The 17,338-nt window shown below is 35.5% G+C and overlaps 1 protein-coding gene across 1 annotated transcript in view; it reads left to right on the plus strand.

Moving 5' to 3' along the window:
- Positions 1 to 2,894: 2,894 nt before the first annotated feature.
- Positions 2,895 to 17,338, plus strand: part of GNAT3 (G protein subunit alpha transducin 3) — a 55,476-nt gene continuing 41,032 nt past the window's right edge. Inside the window, 1 exon segment of the mRNA XM_045865038.2 lies at positions 2,895 to 3,049. Coding sequence (XP_045720994.2) covers positions 2,932 to 3,049 — 118 coding nt within the window. The 5' untranslated portion in view covers positions 2,895 to 2,931.

The raw sequence follows: 17,338 nt of genomic DNA on the forward strand, positions 1-17,338 counted from the left end.
AACTTTTATCAATTTTCTCTCACTATGTAATGAGGTTTAACCATAGAAAGGGATTATGCTAATGTTATTCTTAAGGCTGAGGAAAAAAAAGGTAAATGTTGGGCTAATAGTTGTAATTGTACATATTGACATTATTTCAGACCAAAAATGGGCTTTTTCATTGATTTTTGGAGACACTCTAAAATTTCTAGGTTGTTCAGATAGACCCACTATGACAATGAACCTTGGAAAGGAGCCCTAACCATACTGTCACCTCAGCAGAGCATAAGAAATAAAGAGGACTCCAGGCCTCAATTTATTAGCAAGAAATAATTTTTGAACATTTCCTATGGATAACACTGCCAAATACTGTGGACCACATCCAACTAGGAAGATATTGTCCCCACTCTAGTGGAGTTTATTATTTTACTTTCATCATTTTCTTAGGCCTGGAAAACTATAATCCTAAATGAAGCCACAGGACTAATAGCTGTATTAACAACCCCAGCTCATTAGTAAGGCTGTGGCCCAGGTACCCAGGGGAGAGAGCTGTAAAAGGAACCTTTCTCTTCTCCCTGGACCTCCCCAGCCTGCCTCCCCTAAATATAGAAACATCTTGAATTTTATATCAAGCTTATTTGAATCACTGATGAAAAGAAATCATATAATCATCTCCAAGTTGATGACTGAACCTTCTGGGTTACACAGAAAAGTAGAAGTTTATAACTTTATACAGTGCAGAAAATTGCATACAGCCCTGAAGGAGTTGGTCAGTTTAAGTTAATAACCTACTTAGGAAGGCGGAGTAAAATGCACACCTTTTCAAAGCCCAGGTATGTCCCCACCAAAAAGCTGTGGGGTATATTTACTTAAATGCAAATTATATGAAGTGTCTTAGTTCATAATTGTTATGAAACATACAGGAATCTTGTATAGTCAATGTACTAGGTATATTTGATTTTGATATAAAAACAATAGGCAAAAACAAATTTATTTTAATGTTTGCTATTTTGCAATGCTGTCATAGTAAACTCTGTGTTCAGGGATGGGTATAAATAAACTAAGCAGTGCAAATCTTATTCCTTTGGGGCAGGCCTTTTGCATTGTAAAAACAGTACCACACGATTTGCACAAAGCCTTGCGTACCTACCTTTCCACATCTTTATGCTATCATAACATGGCTTTGGAGAGGTGAAATCCAGGAGTTTTGACTATGCTTATATATCTACAGCCTAATATTGTATGTGAAAAAGTAAACAAATCAGGAATATGTATTTAATTTGGAAGCCTAAATTTCTTTGTTTTATGAATATGCAAAACCCCACCTGTTCTAACTTTGCACAAGATTTAAAAGAAGGACAACACTGACATGTGGATGGACTGACTGTGTTCTATCATTTCCTGGTTAGGGCACATTCACAAATCCCAACATATTCACTGAAAGATTTGCCTGCTGCCACAGGTAGCCAACCCTGCTTATAAAATTATATATATTCTATATGTATAATATATATTATATAGTAATTATATAATTATATTATATTATATATAGTAATTATATAATTGAGATATGTATCTCAGTATTATATATAAAGTATTAGTATTCTATATAGAGTATTATATAGTATATATATACTATATATAAGTATAAAGTATTCTATATAAAGTATTATATAGTATATATATACTATATATATAAGTATATATAAAGTATTACATATAATACTTTACATATATATATCAGTATATATATATATATATACTATATATATAAGTATATGTAAAGTATTACATATAATACTTTATATATATATCAGTTATATATATAATTATATATATCTCAATATTATTATATATAAGATATAAATATATTTCAACTACCTAACAAGTACTTTTCTATGCCTCATATAAACAAAAAGTTGTACAACATAATCTTTGTCCCCAACCTTGGAGGTCTTCAAGTGCATGATACCTATTGGGATAGTTGAAAGGCAGGGAACATATTTAGACATATGTACTGTTCTTACTTTTCAGGGAGAACCAAATTACCTACCATTTCAAAGAACATTGTTTTTTATTTCCTTGGTACCAAATCAATAAAAGTCAACAACAGCTGTTGCTTAATGGCCCCAAAGAGTGAATGCACTGCCTAAATTGAACACAGTTCAGTGTCTACACCAAGTGGGCCCTCAAGTAATGTTGATGGATTGGCTTTCTCACAAGCAGTAAAAACTCAATTTTTAGAGATGGCTCCTGTAAGACTAAAATCAGTAATTCCAAAGCAGGGTGTGTGTTGAATTCTAGGTTTGTGGCAATACAACAATGTGTTATAAATATAAAAACTACATTTATTTGTTTCCATTTTTTAAAAAAAATGTTTTCTAGTTAATACTAAGAGATTCCCAATAATTTTGAGTGATAATCTGAATATACAAGACTAGAAATTTGGATGATTCAATATAAATATTCTGATAGTGATACTGGAATGATTATGAAGAATCTGAAGACTCAAATATCTGAAGATACAAGCTTGTTGATTAGTAATAACTTTAAATTACAGTAATAAAGAGCATGCTCCAATTGAACTGTTCATTGCAGATTATCTTTAGTGTATAGATTTGGACCACGTTCTACATTATTATGCACTATTCTTTAAACAAGATGGGCAAGTTGTTGAAGATATGCCATGAGTGGTCATTTAATTTGAAAGCATAATGAATTTCCCCTTTTGCTTCCAGCCATACAACCATGGGGTTTTGTGGCTTTACCCTTTGATCAGGTGACAGCTCAGAAAGCATCTCCTTAGTCAAAGCAGAATCTCAGAGAGTAAGGGAGTGGGCTGTTAGGAAGCTCAGGAGAGCAGTGCTTCTGCATCCTATGTCCAAGGCAGAGCTGTGCTCGACGTTTGGAAAAGTTTGGGCAAATAAACTAACAAGTATCTAACACCACAAGATGGGGAGTGGAATTAGCTCAGAGAGCAAGGAGTCAGCCAAAAGATCCAAAGAACTGGAGAAAAAGCTTCAGGAAGACGCTGAGCGAGATGCAAGAACTGTAAAGTTGCTGTTATTAGGTAATTTTTTTTTCCCTTTTGCTTTCAAAACCCCCACTTTTTTTTCAATTATGATGTATTTCCTTTTCTCAAATTTTAATTTCAGGTATATTACCATATGGGGGATGTATAATGAATATGTGCTTGGAAACTTAAAAAGATTTTATATGCCCTCTATAAATGTTTACTTTGCTTGTTTAATATTTTATTTTTTTTGCTTAAGCAGAGAGACAAATATTTGTGAGATGATTCAATTCCTCTTTGTTAATAATACAATTTACTATTATTAAAATAAAACTCATATGCATTTATTATTTTATCTCACCCTAATCATTTTCTGAATGTCAGTTATTTAGTACTGAAAACAATCCTTTAATTACAAGTTATAAAGAGTTACATTATTTTGTTTGAACAGAAACATGTTGAGTTGTTTGATATCAAATTTAATATGTTATTTAATTACTTGTGCTGTGAAAACCAATTAGTCTCAAGTTATTTAGAGAGTAATGAATGATAAGGTACTTTATATTAATAACACTGTTCAGGCTTCTGAATATTGCCTGTGATACTGTTTTACACTTGTAAAATACTCCATTTAAGGTCTTTTAGGATATTTATATATTGATTCAGGTCAGGAATTATGTTCCTTCTATCTTTTTATCCTTTTAAAACTCAGCACAATGTTTTACCACAACTCTAAATTCAACAAATGTTTAATGAGTTGAAGGAAATCTGTATGCTGCACATTTTTCTAAACATAAAAAATCTAACATATAGTGGTCACAGCAAGAAAAAATGTTTTTGAAATAAAAATCAAGACCTATATAAAGAGATCAAAACAAGAACTTTAATCAGTTGTGTGTTCCTCCTGCTTAGTTACACACAAAAGGACTTCATTTTATTTCAGAATTGTGTATCGTTCACATGAAATACCCTCATTTTTCTAAGTGCCCCCTTTCCTGTGTCTAGTTTGCTCCCAGTGGCAAGAGTGTCTCAGAAACCAACTGTGGGATTCCCAGCACCTGCTCCTCAAAGAAAAGAAAACATTCTCTCCCTTTATGCACAAGTTCTGTGGCTCACACTTGCCCACAGCACTCACAAGTAACCACCTAAGGATGGGAACTTAGAAAGATGTTGGGGCCAGCTCTTATGACAGCACAGAATATATTTTCCCTCACACTCCAGAGCATTCCCTGAGGCTTTGATCAAGAGTAAAAGTAATGTGGACATAGAAAAAGCAAATAAAAGAAGAGAGGGAAAGCCAAGCACTTCTACAAATGCATTCGGTGTCCCTCTCTTGTACTAAGAACAGTGATAGAAGAGTAATGATAAAATATATTTAAAAATCCCTATGTTGAGGGGCGCCTGGGTGGCTCAGTCGTTAAGCGTCTGCCTTCGGCTCAGGTCAGGATCCCAGCGTCCTGGGATCGAGCCCCGCATGGGGCTCCCTGCTTGGCGGGAAGCCTGCCTCTCCCTCTCCCACTCCCCCTGCTTGTGTTCCCTCTCTCTCTGTCAAATAAATAAATAAAATCTTTTTTAAAAAATCCCTATGTTTGAATAAAATTTCCAAAAGACTAGACCTATTCTCAATACACCAGTTATTTTTAGATTAAAGCGGTTGAGTTAGATCAAGAAAAGAGGGTAACTTCTAAAACCAGAGATAAAAAAAAGAATCACTAGGAGCACTATTTTATCTTTTACTTTCCCCAGACAGTCACAGTTTCATAAATTCAGTTCCAAAGTTACCAGACAATACGCTTGGATTTATTTGGTTCCGACAATATGTGCACCGAACTTCTTATTTACACAAGTGAATCAAATTCTCAAGTCTTCCTCTTTCAGTTTAGTCCAAATATTTGTCTTAAGTTTTCCCTTCTGGACTCTTGAGTTCTATGCATGATCGTTCAATTGTCAAGTTCAAAACAACAAAGTCTTGTAAAAACTCTGCTTCAATCCTCATTTTTTCCTTGAACTCAAATTCTCTAGTCATTTTTTATATGCAATATGGCCTCATTAAGACATACAAGCATTCAGTGGAACTAACCTAAACCTTGCCATCCTCCTACACTCAAATTCCCTCACGAATGAAATTTAACCTCTCCCATCATTGAAACAATGATTCCTATTCATGAGAGCAGTCTAAACCACAGTTTTTATGTGTATCAATGTGTGTGTGTCATGCGGGACCGACCAGTTAAGGCTTGGTAGTGATCAGATCCTGATTCTAACTCAATTTTTTAAAAGATTCAAATTGAAAAATATTTTTGACATAAGTCATGCTTTATGCTGATCCTCTTATCTAATAAATTCTAGGTGCTTAAACACATAACACAACTTACCAAATTTAACATGTGCTGTAAAGCAGATGTACCATTTGGTATTATTGCAGGACACAAGACTTCACTGAAGTTAAAGAGCTATCTGATGGCTATTTTACAAATAAAGAATCACCTTGCAGACAGGTTGCCTCTTTATTATGCCTTTCAGACATTTAGTAATATTACAGAAGAGATGCCACATCTTTTTCCTTTGCAAAAAGCAGGCTTCTAGGAAACACTGGAGATTACTCAGACATCCCGGCCACATGTGAAAATTGCAATCAGGACAATAATGTCATATGCTTTAAAAAGAGAGGGGAAAAAGCCTGTAAAGATGTCCCAGAAAGAGTACATTTTAATAAGAAGAACAAATTCTAATGAATAACATGTTCTCTTTTGGAGAATTCCTAAGTTAGTTATTTTTTAAAGACTTAATTTATAAATGTCTGATTAAACTTTATTTCTATTGAAAAGAAATACCTGTCATTAAATTGCAGAATCAGTGTGGATCGTTTCCATTCTTTCCATGTCCCTTCTCTTTATATTTTACATTAACTTCTTTAGTACTTCTGTAAGTTCAGAGCTTAATGGGAAATATAAGGAAAACTTAGCTTTGTTTTCTCTTCATATTTGAAACATAGTCATATTTATTCTACAATTTTCAGTTATGATATTATAATTAGCTTTTAGCCAGTGATTTCCGGCACTATCCTGGACTGTTCATCCTTCATTTTCTTTTAGCTCTAAACCTTTATATTCTTTATTTTTCTATGTGCTATATTATAAATGTCACATAACTTTTTAATGGTGCTATTTGAGCTTTATTGTCTTAAAATATTATTGCAATCATCTAACTCTTAGAAACATGAACCTGAACATCCAAATACAGAAGAATATCTACTTTAAATGTGTTTATATTTACTTAGGTAATCAACATTTTCAAATTTTTCAAAGGGCCCCACTTACTCAACAAATGGATATTTTAGAAAGTGTATCATTTTTCCAGGATGACAGTAGGAGAATTATAATAATTCTGACACTGTCTAAAAGCTTATTTCAAAATAATTGGTAAAACAAAATCTGCACAGCAGAATTGACTAAATAGGCATATCTACCTGGCAGAGTGGAGAGAATGTAATTCAAAACAAATGAGTACAATGTGTTTTTAAGCCACGTGAGATTAAAAAAAAATTGATTTAATGCTTTCATTATGTTATGCCTTTTTCACATCTCTGAGGTACCTCAGGCTAGCCACATAACCTCAGAGAAATGGTGGGTATCAAAGTATTTTATAAACTGTAAAAATCCAGACAAATGTGGTTTTTGTTGTGTAATAGATTTGCAAAACTGAAATAAGTTGGATGTCAATGTATACAATTTTTCTTCCTTTTGTTTTCCTCTTATGTATACCTAAGAGGAAAGAAGACAGAAATTCAGGTTAAATCAAAGTTCTTACTTTTATTCTTTCCTTTTTAAAGTAGGTCTACTTGGAGAGTTTTCAAATTTTCTCCAAAATGCAATGAACCGTTTGCATCATAACAATTTGAAAGTTCCAAAAGCAAAGCCAAATATTTGTAATGTTGTATTTATTTGCCAAGAATGACACATGGCAGTATCAAAGAGCTCTATATAATGCCCTTTTCCAACAGGCAAAAAGAACTTAGACAAATGTTCTGCATACATTTGGTTGTTTGTTTGAAGTTAATCTATCTTAAATAAGCAGCACATCTTCTACATAGACTCAGGTCTCTCACATAAAAGATGCAAACCATTTATTAAGGCATTCCATATTTAGCCAAATGACAGTATTTGCTAATGAGATTAAGTACTCTGGGAAAGACTGGTTAACTCTAACTTAACAGAACCTCTCTAGTAATATCACAGAATTTTTTGCATTCACTTTTTTTCATTCAAACTCTGAATTACTGATTCAAGAGCAAGCGATACTGTACCTTTAAAAACATTTACATAAGCACCAGGAGCAGCTAACAAAAAGTCACTTACACCTCCAAACTGTTAGAGAGATAGGAGGGTAGTGAACTTTTGAGAGCATAATAACTCCATGATAGATTTCACATAAAATATACCTCCGGTTAAGATTTTAGACTCAAACTCAGAATCCATCTGCTTATCTAAGTTTTCTCCAAGTATTGATGTGTAAATACATCAGTGTAGCCTTGAACCTATAGAAGTAGGATTGATTCAATGTGAAACTGAGGATGAGACCCACCAAGATGTGGAAAAACACCCATTCTGTTCATTAGATTTTGATGCTTTAAAGCAGATTTCACAGCTTTCATTCCTGCCTCAGTATTTCATATTCAAATAGAATAAATGTGCTACTTAGAATTGTTCCTTTTTTAAGATATCTGAAAGTTTCAATCTCTGACCAGCATTTTATATTCTCTCATTCTTTTCGACTCTTGCTGAGTTAGTTCTTCGATTTCATATACTTTCCTGACCCCTTCAGTCAGAATCAGCCATTTTAGCTTCATTCCTCTGACAGTTCTGAAATATCCTGTCCCTTTAATCTTTTGCCTTGAGATTCATACCCTCAACCCTAGCTAATTCCTCAAAATTCTCCATTCACCATTGTTCTAATACACTGAAGCCAACCAAGTTCCATCAAAGTGATGCTATTCAACATCTTTTCAGCCCTTAGGGATGACCTAACCCTGACCCCCACGCATACTCCTAATTTCCTTCATTCCCAGGTGTTGTAGAATAAAATGGTATCATTTTCTGTTTCCTGGCTGACAAATTTCTGTTTTTAATTTCAGTGGGGCCGATCATTATTTTACTTAGTCCTAGTTTTCTCCTAAAGTCATCCAAAGGGAAGCTGTTTCTGTATTCCCGATACCACTTTCATCTAAAACTCCTCCTCCTCTCGCCTCACCCTAGATGAACATCCGTGTACCAGATAGTGATCAATCATCATCTCCAAATCTCACTGAACTATTCCATTTTCAGTTTAAAGCTAATTTCATCCTCTGTGTTATAAATTTTATCCTCGTCCATATCTTAAGAATTTTGCTTTTTGAATTATTTTTTCTTTTCCTTTTTTTTAAAGCAATAGAAGTTTATTAAGTGAATTTTCAGAATTCTCTACTGGCTCCTTCCTCTTGGCATATAGAGATATTTCTCTCCATTAGCCTAAAAAACATTCTTTGACTCCATAATCTCCTTGAATTGACCTTACACAGGTATCTTTTTAAACATGTTTTTGCATTGAAATACTTCTCATAGTGTTTGCTCACTGCTTGTTTTCTTACCCTCTACATTCTCTTCAGTTAATTACAATCTACCTGTGTATCTTCCTCTCTACTAAAATGTTATCTCTCATAGAGCCCTGATAACCCCCAATTCACAAAACTCAGACCTCGGTAATTTTATTTTTTTGACAGAGAGAGACATAGCGAGAGCAGGAACACAAGCAGGGAGAGTGGGAGAGGGAGAAGCAGGCTTCCCACAGAGCAGGGAGCCCAATGCGGGACTCGATCCCAGGACCCTGGGATCATGACCTGAGCCGAAGGCAGACGCTTAATGACTGAGCCACCCAGGCGCCCAAACCTCGGTAATTTTGCATCTCTCTTCTTTCTTCATCCTGTAAGACTGCAATACCCTCTAGTGTTTTATATCCTCTCACTGCTCCCTTTATTGAAACTTGCTTCTTCTCCCCATTCTTAAGTGGTTTCACCTATCAAAGTTTGTCCTTGGATCTTATGTTTTGCAATCTGTCCTCTTGGGGACCTCACATCAGAAGTTAATGATCTCTTCTGGAAGAAGGACACTAATATCCTTCCTTTGCCCATGTTTTGATCCATATTTGCAAATTTCTGTTATTTATCAGTGAACTGATTGCAACTTAGGAGATCTCAAATTATTTTTCAGGTTTATCTTGCTGCCTATTTATCCTTAAACTTTGTATTTTATGAGGCTCCCCATTATATTCTTTCTCCTTATATCAATTCTGTACTTCAGTTTTCTTTAACTCCTTTGTGATCATTCTTTGTCCATTGCCCGAGGGCAACCTTGTGGCAAAGTTGAGTTTTATCTCTATCTCTGATAGAATGGATCTCATATTTCTCCACTGCTTGCTATTGTTTTCAATCTACAAAAACACCCCTATGAAATAGATATTATTTTCATTATACAGATAAGAATCTTAAGAAATTAAGAAGATAATTCAGTTCCTAAGATCACAAATTAGCTTACAAGAAAACAAAGCCGCTTATTTTTATCCGTGACAGTTTTAAATTCTTATCTGCATTCTAAGGTCTATGAAAACAAACATGTCAGGCTTTGTTCCTCATTGAATTCCTATGGCTTAGCACAGGAACGCATGCATGCATGATGTATGTATGGAAGAATGACAGAATCGGAATCTAAAATATTTCTGTAAGCTGTTCATAGTGTCTAAAGCATACACATACATTTGATATGTGGAAACAGAGCTTAAAAAAAGCCGTATGTCTTCCCATAAAGAGCTTGTTTAATTCAATTGAAAGATATTGATAGGTTTTCAGAATGTAAGTGAGAATGATAATATTTGGATTTGGGGGGGGGGTCAAAAACCATCCTGGCTATACTATGAGACAAAGATTTTATAAGGATGATTGAGGTAGGTGGGCCATCTAGGAAACTGTCACTACTCTGCAAATACTTGATGAGATTGTAAGTTAAGGTGGAAATTACAAGTTTGGAAGTAAGATTTGAGGGACATCCAGAGACAAGGTCAACAGAACTTGGTAGCTGACTGCATATGGTTTTTTTTTGTTAAAGATTTTATTTATATATTTGACAGAGAGAGATAGTGAGAGAGACAGAGATCACAAGCGGGGGAGAGGCAGCAGAGGGAGAGGGAGAAGCAGGCTCCCCACTGAGCAAGGAGCCCAATGAGGGGCTCGATCCCAGGACTCTGGAATCATGACCTGAGCTAAAGACAGCAGTTTAACCAACTGAGCCCCCCAGGCGCCCCTGCATATGGGTTTTAAGTGAAAGGAGTGATTAAATGTGAAATTGAATATGGTGATCATTTTATTCATTGGTATGTGAAAGGCAAGACAAAGTTTAAGTTGGGGAAGATATGAAAGGAGAAATGATTTCGGACATTCAAATGGGTGATGTTTATAGCACAATCAAGTGGAATACCTATTAAATAGATGAATATATGGGTCTGGAAATTAGGAGGGACAATTCCAGTGAGCACTAGAGATTTGATATATTCAATCCTCTGTTTTCCTTTGCCCAATTATCAAATGTGGATAAAATAACCATGTAATTAACCAAGGCCTTTTTTTTGAAACTTTATTATTAAAAAAAAAAACAAGGTGTTTAAATGCCTGTTCCACAATTAATGAACATTTAGACAAATCTATCATCTATATTTCTAATTAAAATAGGCCTCTTTGGGGGAAACCACATAATTCTGTATTTTAGTTTCTTCCCTTTTCAGCCTAAAACATATAGTAATAAGAAAGAGGACATATTTTTAAAATACTTTTTTTTTCTTTTAAGATTTTATTTATTTGACAGAGAGACACAGCGAGAGAGGGAACACAAGCAGGGCGAGTGGGAGAGGGAGAAGCAGGCTTCCCGCGGAGCAGGGAGCCCGATGCGGGGCTCGATCCAAGGACCCTGGGATCACAACCTGAGCCGAAGGCAGACGCTCAATGACTGAGCCACCCAGGTGCCCCTAAAATACTTCTTAAAATCCAAAAAGGCTCATATCATCTTTTAAATATTATATTTTTAAAACAAGTATAATTGGAAGTACTTAAATAAAATTTCATTAGAAAAGATAGTACATAGCCACAATATTTCTCACAAATGAAACATGCTTAGTTTGCCTGATAAGGTATCTTATAGATTTGTGATGCTTATTAGTATTCTATCACAGAAATAGGTACTCAGACATACTAATAGTCATACAAATATATCTAACACCATAAGCATACTGATGTGATGCACAAAAAAACCCCATATTATTTATATCATATTTATGCTAAAATATTTATGTTGAATCTAATCAGATAAATTCAGAATACTGGACATTATATAAGAAGTTATCATAGGGGCCCCTGGGTGGCTCAATCATTAGGCGTCTGCCTTTGGCTCAGGTCATGATCTCAGGGTCCTGGGAACGAGCCCCGCATTGGGCTCCTGGCTTGGCGGGAAGCCTGCTTCTCCTTCTCCCACTCCCCCTGCTTGTGTTCCTGCTCTTGTGTTCTCTCTGTCAAATAAATAAATCTTTAAAATAAATAAATAAATAAAAGAAGTTACCCTAGACCTACAAAAATGCTAATGTCATAAAAACAAAATAAAAACAATATGAAAATGGAAATATTCTAAATTAAACTAATTTAAATGTCATAATAAACAGAGGGAATATATAAACCTTGACTGGATCTTGGATCCAAGAAATATAAAAGGTATGAAAACCATTTTTTGGAACAATCAGATAAAACTAGATGTAGAAAATATAGTAGATCAAGGGTGCCTTAGTGGCTCAGTCGTTAAGCGTCTGCCTTCAGCTCAGGTCATGATCCCAGGGTCCTGGGATCGAGCCCCGCATCGGGCTCCCTGCTCTTCAGGAAGCCTGCTTCTCCCTCTCCCGCTCCCCCTGCTTGTGTTCCCTCTCTCGCTGTGTCTCTGTCAAATAAATAAATAAAACCTTAAAAAAAAAAAAAAAGAAAATATATTAGATCACATTTCGGATTAATATAAATTTTCTCAAACATGAAACTAGTATTGTGATTTTATAGAAAAAAATGACCTTATTCTTATGCATTCTGAAGTATTTCTGGGTAAAGTGCTGCTTTCGAAGGTTCAGCAAAACAAAGCATATTATATATATGTATATACATATATAACATTATTTCATATATATATATGAAAGAAAAGAAACATGACAAAACATTAACAATTGGTAAATGATATAAAATATAGGTTTTTAGGGGAGTCCAGGGAAGCTGGTAGAGTAGGAGGATGCTCAGCTCACCTTGTTCCTTGGACACACTGAGAGAACAGCTACACATATGCAACTAACTCTGACAATGACCTGAAAACTGGCCAAACAGACCTTCCACAGTTAATTGTAGAGAGGAGTCCACATCAAAAAGGGCAGGAGCGGTGGAGATGCAGTTGTGAACCAAACCCCCAGTGAGACTAACCACAAACAGGAGGGACACCACAAGTGCAGCAAATCAAGAGGATCAAATTCCACCCCAGGTACCCCAGGAACAGGGAACTCATGGTGGGAGGACACGTTTCCATAAGGTCTGGCTTTGAAAACCAGTGGGGCTTAAATTTGAGAGGTTTTACAATCAGTGGGGTTTAACCCCGATTACTTTAAAAATCAGTGGGCTTAACTCCAGGAGAGTCAGAAGGCAATAGGAAACTGAGTCTCTGCCCTTAAAGAGCCCCCCCCCCACCACCACACTGTGCAAGCAGCCCCAGCAGGGAACGGCACCGTTCCAAAATGATTCCTGTCTTGGGGAGAAGGGAAGATAACCCCCAACACCAGCACACCACAGTTCCTTCATCCAAGCTTCATAGCTGTCTACACAGGGAGCAAGCCCTGCCACTGGATATGTCTGCACCCAATACATTGCAGCTGGCTGGGCAGAAAACAAGCACAACTCAGTGACGACAGTAGGGCACCTGCAGCCACACAGGAGACACCTCTGGATCATCTGGTTCTGGTGACCAGGGTGGGGGGGGGGGGCATTGTGATACAGGGTACCACAGGACCTCTTCTACACAAGGCCACTATTTTGAAGACCAGGAGATGTAGCTGATCACCCTATTACACAGAGGCAAACACAGAATTAGACAAAATGAGACAGAGGAATAGGTCTCAAATGAAAGAATAAGACAAAATCACAGCAAAAAAAGCTAAGTGAAACAAAAATAAATATGTGTGGTAGAGAATTCAAAGTAATTGTCTTGAGAAGAATGGATAAACTCAGTGAGAGCTTTCACAAAGATACAATATATAAAAAACAATCAGTCAGAGATGAAGCATTCAATAGTGAAAATAAAAAATACTCCACAGGGAATCAAGAGCAGATTGGAAGATGCAGAAGAACAAATCAGCAATGTAGAAGAGAGTAATGGAAAGCAAGCAAGCTGAACAGCAGAAAGAGTAAAAAATGGGAATCGGTTAAGGGAACTCAGTGACATCATCAAGAGTAATCATGTCTGGGAGAGGAAACAAACATTCAGGACCAGGAATCACAGAAAGTCCCTAACAAGATTAACCCAAGGAGGTCCATGCCAAGACACATAATAATTAAAATAGCAAAAAGTGATGATAAAGAGAGAATTTTAAAAGCCGCTAGAAAAAAAGAACACCGTTATATACAGGGCAACCCCAAAAGGCTCTTTGCAGATTTTTCAGCAGAAACATTGGAGACCAGAAGAGAGGGGCATAATATAATCCAAGAAAGGTAAAAACCTGCAACCAAGGATACTATGCCCATCAAGGTTATCATTTGGAATAGAAGGAGAGATACAGAGCTTCCCAGATGAACAAAGTTAGAGGAGTTCATTGCCACTAAATCAGCCTTACAAGTAATGTTAAAGGAAATTCTTTGAGTGGAAAGAAAAGGTTATAACTAGATGAAAATTATGAAAGGAAAAGATTTCACAGGTAAAAGTAAATACAGAGTAAAGGTAATGGATTTCTCACTTATAAAGCCAGTGTGAAAGGTTAAAACACAGAAGCAGTTAAAATCAATTATATCTACAAAAAATAAGTCAAGGGATATAGAAAATTAAGTATATAAAATATAACTTTATATACCTAAAACATCAATGAGGGAGGGAAATTTCATGTTTTTAGAATGTGCTTGAACTTAATGACTATTAGCTTAATACAGACTACTGTACATGTGAGATGTTATATATGAACCTAAAGGTAATCATAAATCAAAAACCTGTAACAGATACACAAAAAATAAAGAAAAAGGAATACAAGCGTAACATTTAAAGAAAGCCATCAAATCACAAGGGAAGAGGGCAAGAGAAAAAAGGAACAGAGAACTACAAAAACAACCAGAAAACAATTCACAAAATGGCAATAAGTACATACCTACGAATAATTACTTTAAATGTAAATGGACTATATGCTCTAGTCAAAAGGTGTGGGTGACCAAATGGATTAAAAAAACAAACAAAAGTCTGGGACCAGATGCCTTCAAAGGTAAATTCTACCAAGCATTAAGAGTGAATACCTATTCTTCTCAAGCTAGTCCAAAAAAAGGAAGAGGAAGGAAAACTTCCAAATGTCTTCTATGAGACCAGCATACTCTAATACCAAAACCAGACAAAGACACCACAAAAAAAAAAAAAAGGAAAAAAGAAAAGGAAAAAAAAAAAAAAAAAGAACTACCAGGCCAGTATCTCTGATGAACGTACATGCAAAAGTCCTTAAAAAATATTAAATTGAATTCAACAATACATTAAAAGAATCATTCACCACAATCAAGTGGAATTTATTCCAGGGATGCAAAGGTGGTTCAATATTCACAAAATCAATGTGATATATCACATTAATAAGAGAGGGGATAAAAAACACATGCTCATCTGAAAAAGCTTTTGACAAAATAGAATATACATCCATGATAAGAACTTTTAACAAAGTGGGCCTACAGGAAACATACTCAATGGTGAATAACTAAAAACTTTTCCTCTAAGATCAACAACAAGATAAAGATATTCACTTCACAACTTTTATTCAACACAGTACTGGAAGTTCTGGGCACAGCAATCAGACAAGAAAAAGAAATAAAAGGCATCCAAATTGGTAAGGAAGAAGTAAAACACACTATTTGCAGGTGACATGTTACTGTATGTAGAAACCCCCAAAGATTCCACCAAAAATATTACTAGAACTGATAATTCAGTAAATTTACAGCATACAAAATTAACATACATAATCAGTTGCATTTCTATACACTAACAATGAAGTAGCAGACTTTTAAAAAGCCCCATTTACGGGCGCCTGGGTGGCTCAGTCGTTAAGCGTCTGCCTTCGGCTCAGGTCATGATCCCAGGGCCCTGGGATCGAGCCCCGCATCGGGCTCCCTGCTCAGCAGGAAGCCTGTTTCTCCCCCTCCCACTCCCCCTGCTTGTGTTCCCTCTCTCGCTGTCTCTCTCTCTGTGTTGAAAAATAAATAAAATCTTTAAAAAAAAAAAAGCCCCATTTACAATTGCACCAAAAAGAATAAAATACCTAGGAATAAATTTCACCAAGGAGGTGAAAGACCTATACATTGAGAACTATACAATATTGAGGAAAGAAATTGAAGACAACACAAACCTATAGGTTCAATGCTCATGCATTGAAAGAATTAATGCCATTAAAATGCCCATACTACCCAAAGCAATCTACAGATTCAGTACAATTTCTAGCAGAATACCAATAGTATTTTTCACAGAACTAGAATAAATTATCCTAAAATATTTATGAAATCACAAAAACCCTGAATAATGAAAGCAATTTTGAGAAAGAACAAAGCTGGAGGCATCACAATCACAGATTTCATGATATACTACTGAGTTTTAGAATTCAAAATAGTATGGTACTGGCACAAAAATAGACAAATAGATCAATGGAACAGGATAGAGAGCCAAGAAATAAACACATGCCTATAAGATCAACTAATCTATGACTAAGGAGGAAAGAATATACAATGGGGAAAAGACAGCTTTTTGAATAAATGGTGTTGGGAAAAGTGGAGAGTTACATGCAAAAGAATGAAACTAGACTACAACAATAAACTCGAAATGGATTAAAGACCTAAATGGGAGACCCAAAACATAAAACTCCTGAAAAAAAAAATAGGCAGTAATCTCTTGGACATCACTCTTAGCAATTTATTTATGGAAATGTCTCCTCAGGCAAGGGAAACTAAAGCAAAAATAAACTACTGGGACTACAACAAAATAAAAAAAACATATATATATATGCACAGTAAAGGAAACCATCAACAAAAAAAGGCAACCTAGTGAATGAGAGAAGATATTTGCAGATGTTATCTCTTATAAGGAGTTAATATCCAAAATGTATAAAGACCTTATATAACAATACCAAATGATCATCATCATCCAATTAAAAAATGGACAGAGAACCTGAATAGACATTTTCCCAAAGACCTACAGATGGCCAAAAGACACATTAAGAGATGCTCCATATCACTAATCATCATCAGTGATGCAAATCGAAACCATGGGATGCAGGGAAATGCAAACCAAAACCATGGTGACCTATCACCTCATACCAGTCAGAAACACTAGTATCAAAAAAGACAAGAAATAACCAGTGTTGGCAAGGATGTGGAGAAGGGAACCCATATGCACTGTTGGTGAGAATGGAAGTTGGTTCAGCTACTGTGGAAGACAGCTTGCAGTTTCCTCAAAAAATTAAAAATTGAAATGTTGTATGATCTAGTAATTTCACTGCTGGATATTTACCCAAAGAAAATGAAAACACTAATTTGAAAAGACATATGCACCCCTCTATTTACTGCAACATCATTTACAATAGGCAATATATAAAAGCAACCCAAGTGTCTACCAATTGCTAAATGGATAAATAAGATGTGGTAAATACAATGGACTCTCACTCAGCCATAAAAAAGAATGAAATCTTACTGTCTACAACATGAACGGACCTAAAGGTATCATGCTAAGTAAAACAAGTCAGAGAAAGATGCATACCATATGATTTCACTCCTATGTGGAATCTAAAAAGCAAAACATGTGAACAAACAAAAACCAAACAGACTCTTAAATACGGAGAAGTGGTGGTTGCCAGAGGAGTAATGCGTTGGGAAGACGGGCGAAACAGATAAAGAGGATTACAAGCTTCCAGTCATAAAATATATAAGTCATGGAGATGAAAAGTACAGCAGAGGGAATATAGTCAATACTATTGTAATAACACTGTATGGTGACAGATGACGAATATACTTATTTGGTGAGCATT

Source organism: Mirounga angustirostris, unplaced genomic scaffold (assembly GCF_029215605.1).
Source record: "Mirounga angustirostris isolate CCGP_5_RB_7025 unplaced genomic scaffold, mMirAng1.0.hap1 SCAF_12, whole genome shotgun sequence".
Lineage (NCBI taxonomy): Eukaryota > Metazoa > Chordata > Mammalia > Carnivora > Phocidae > Mirounga > Mirounga angustirostris.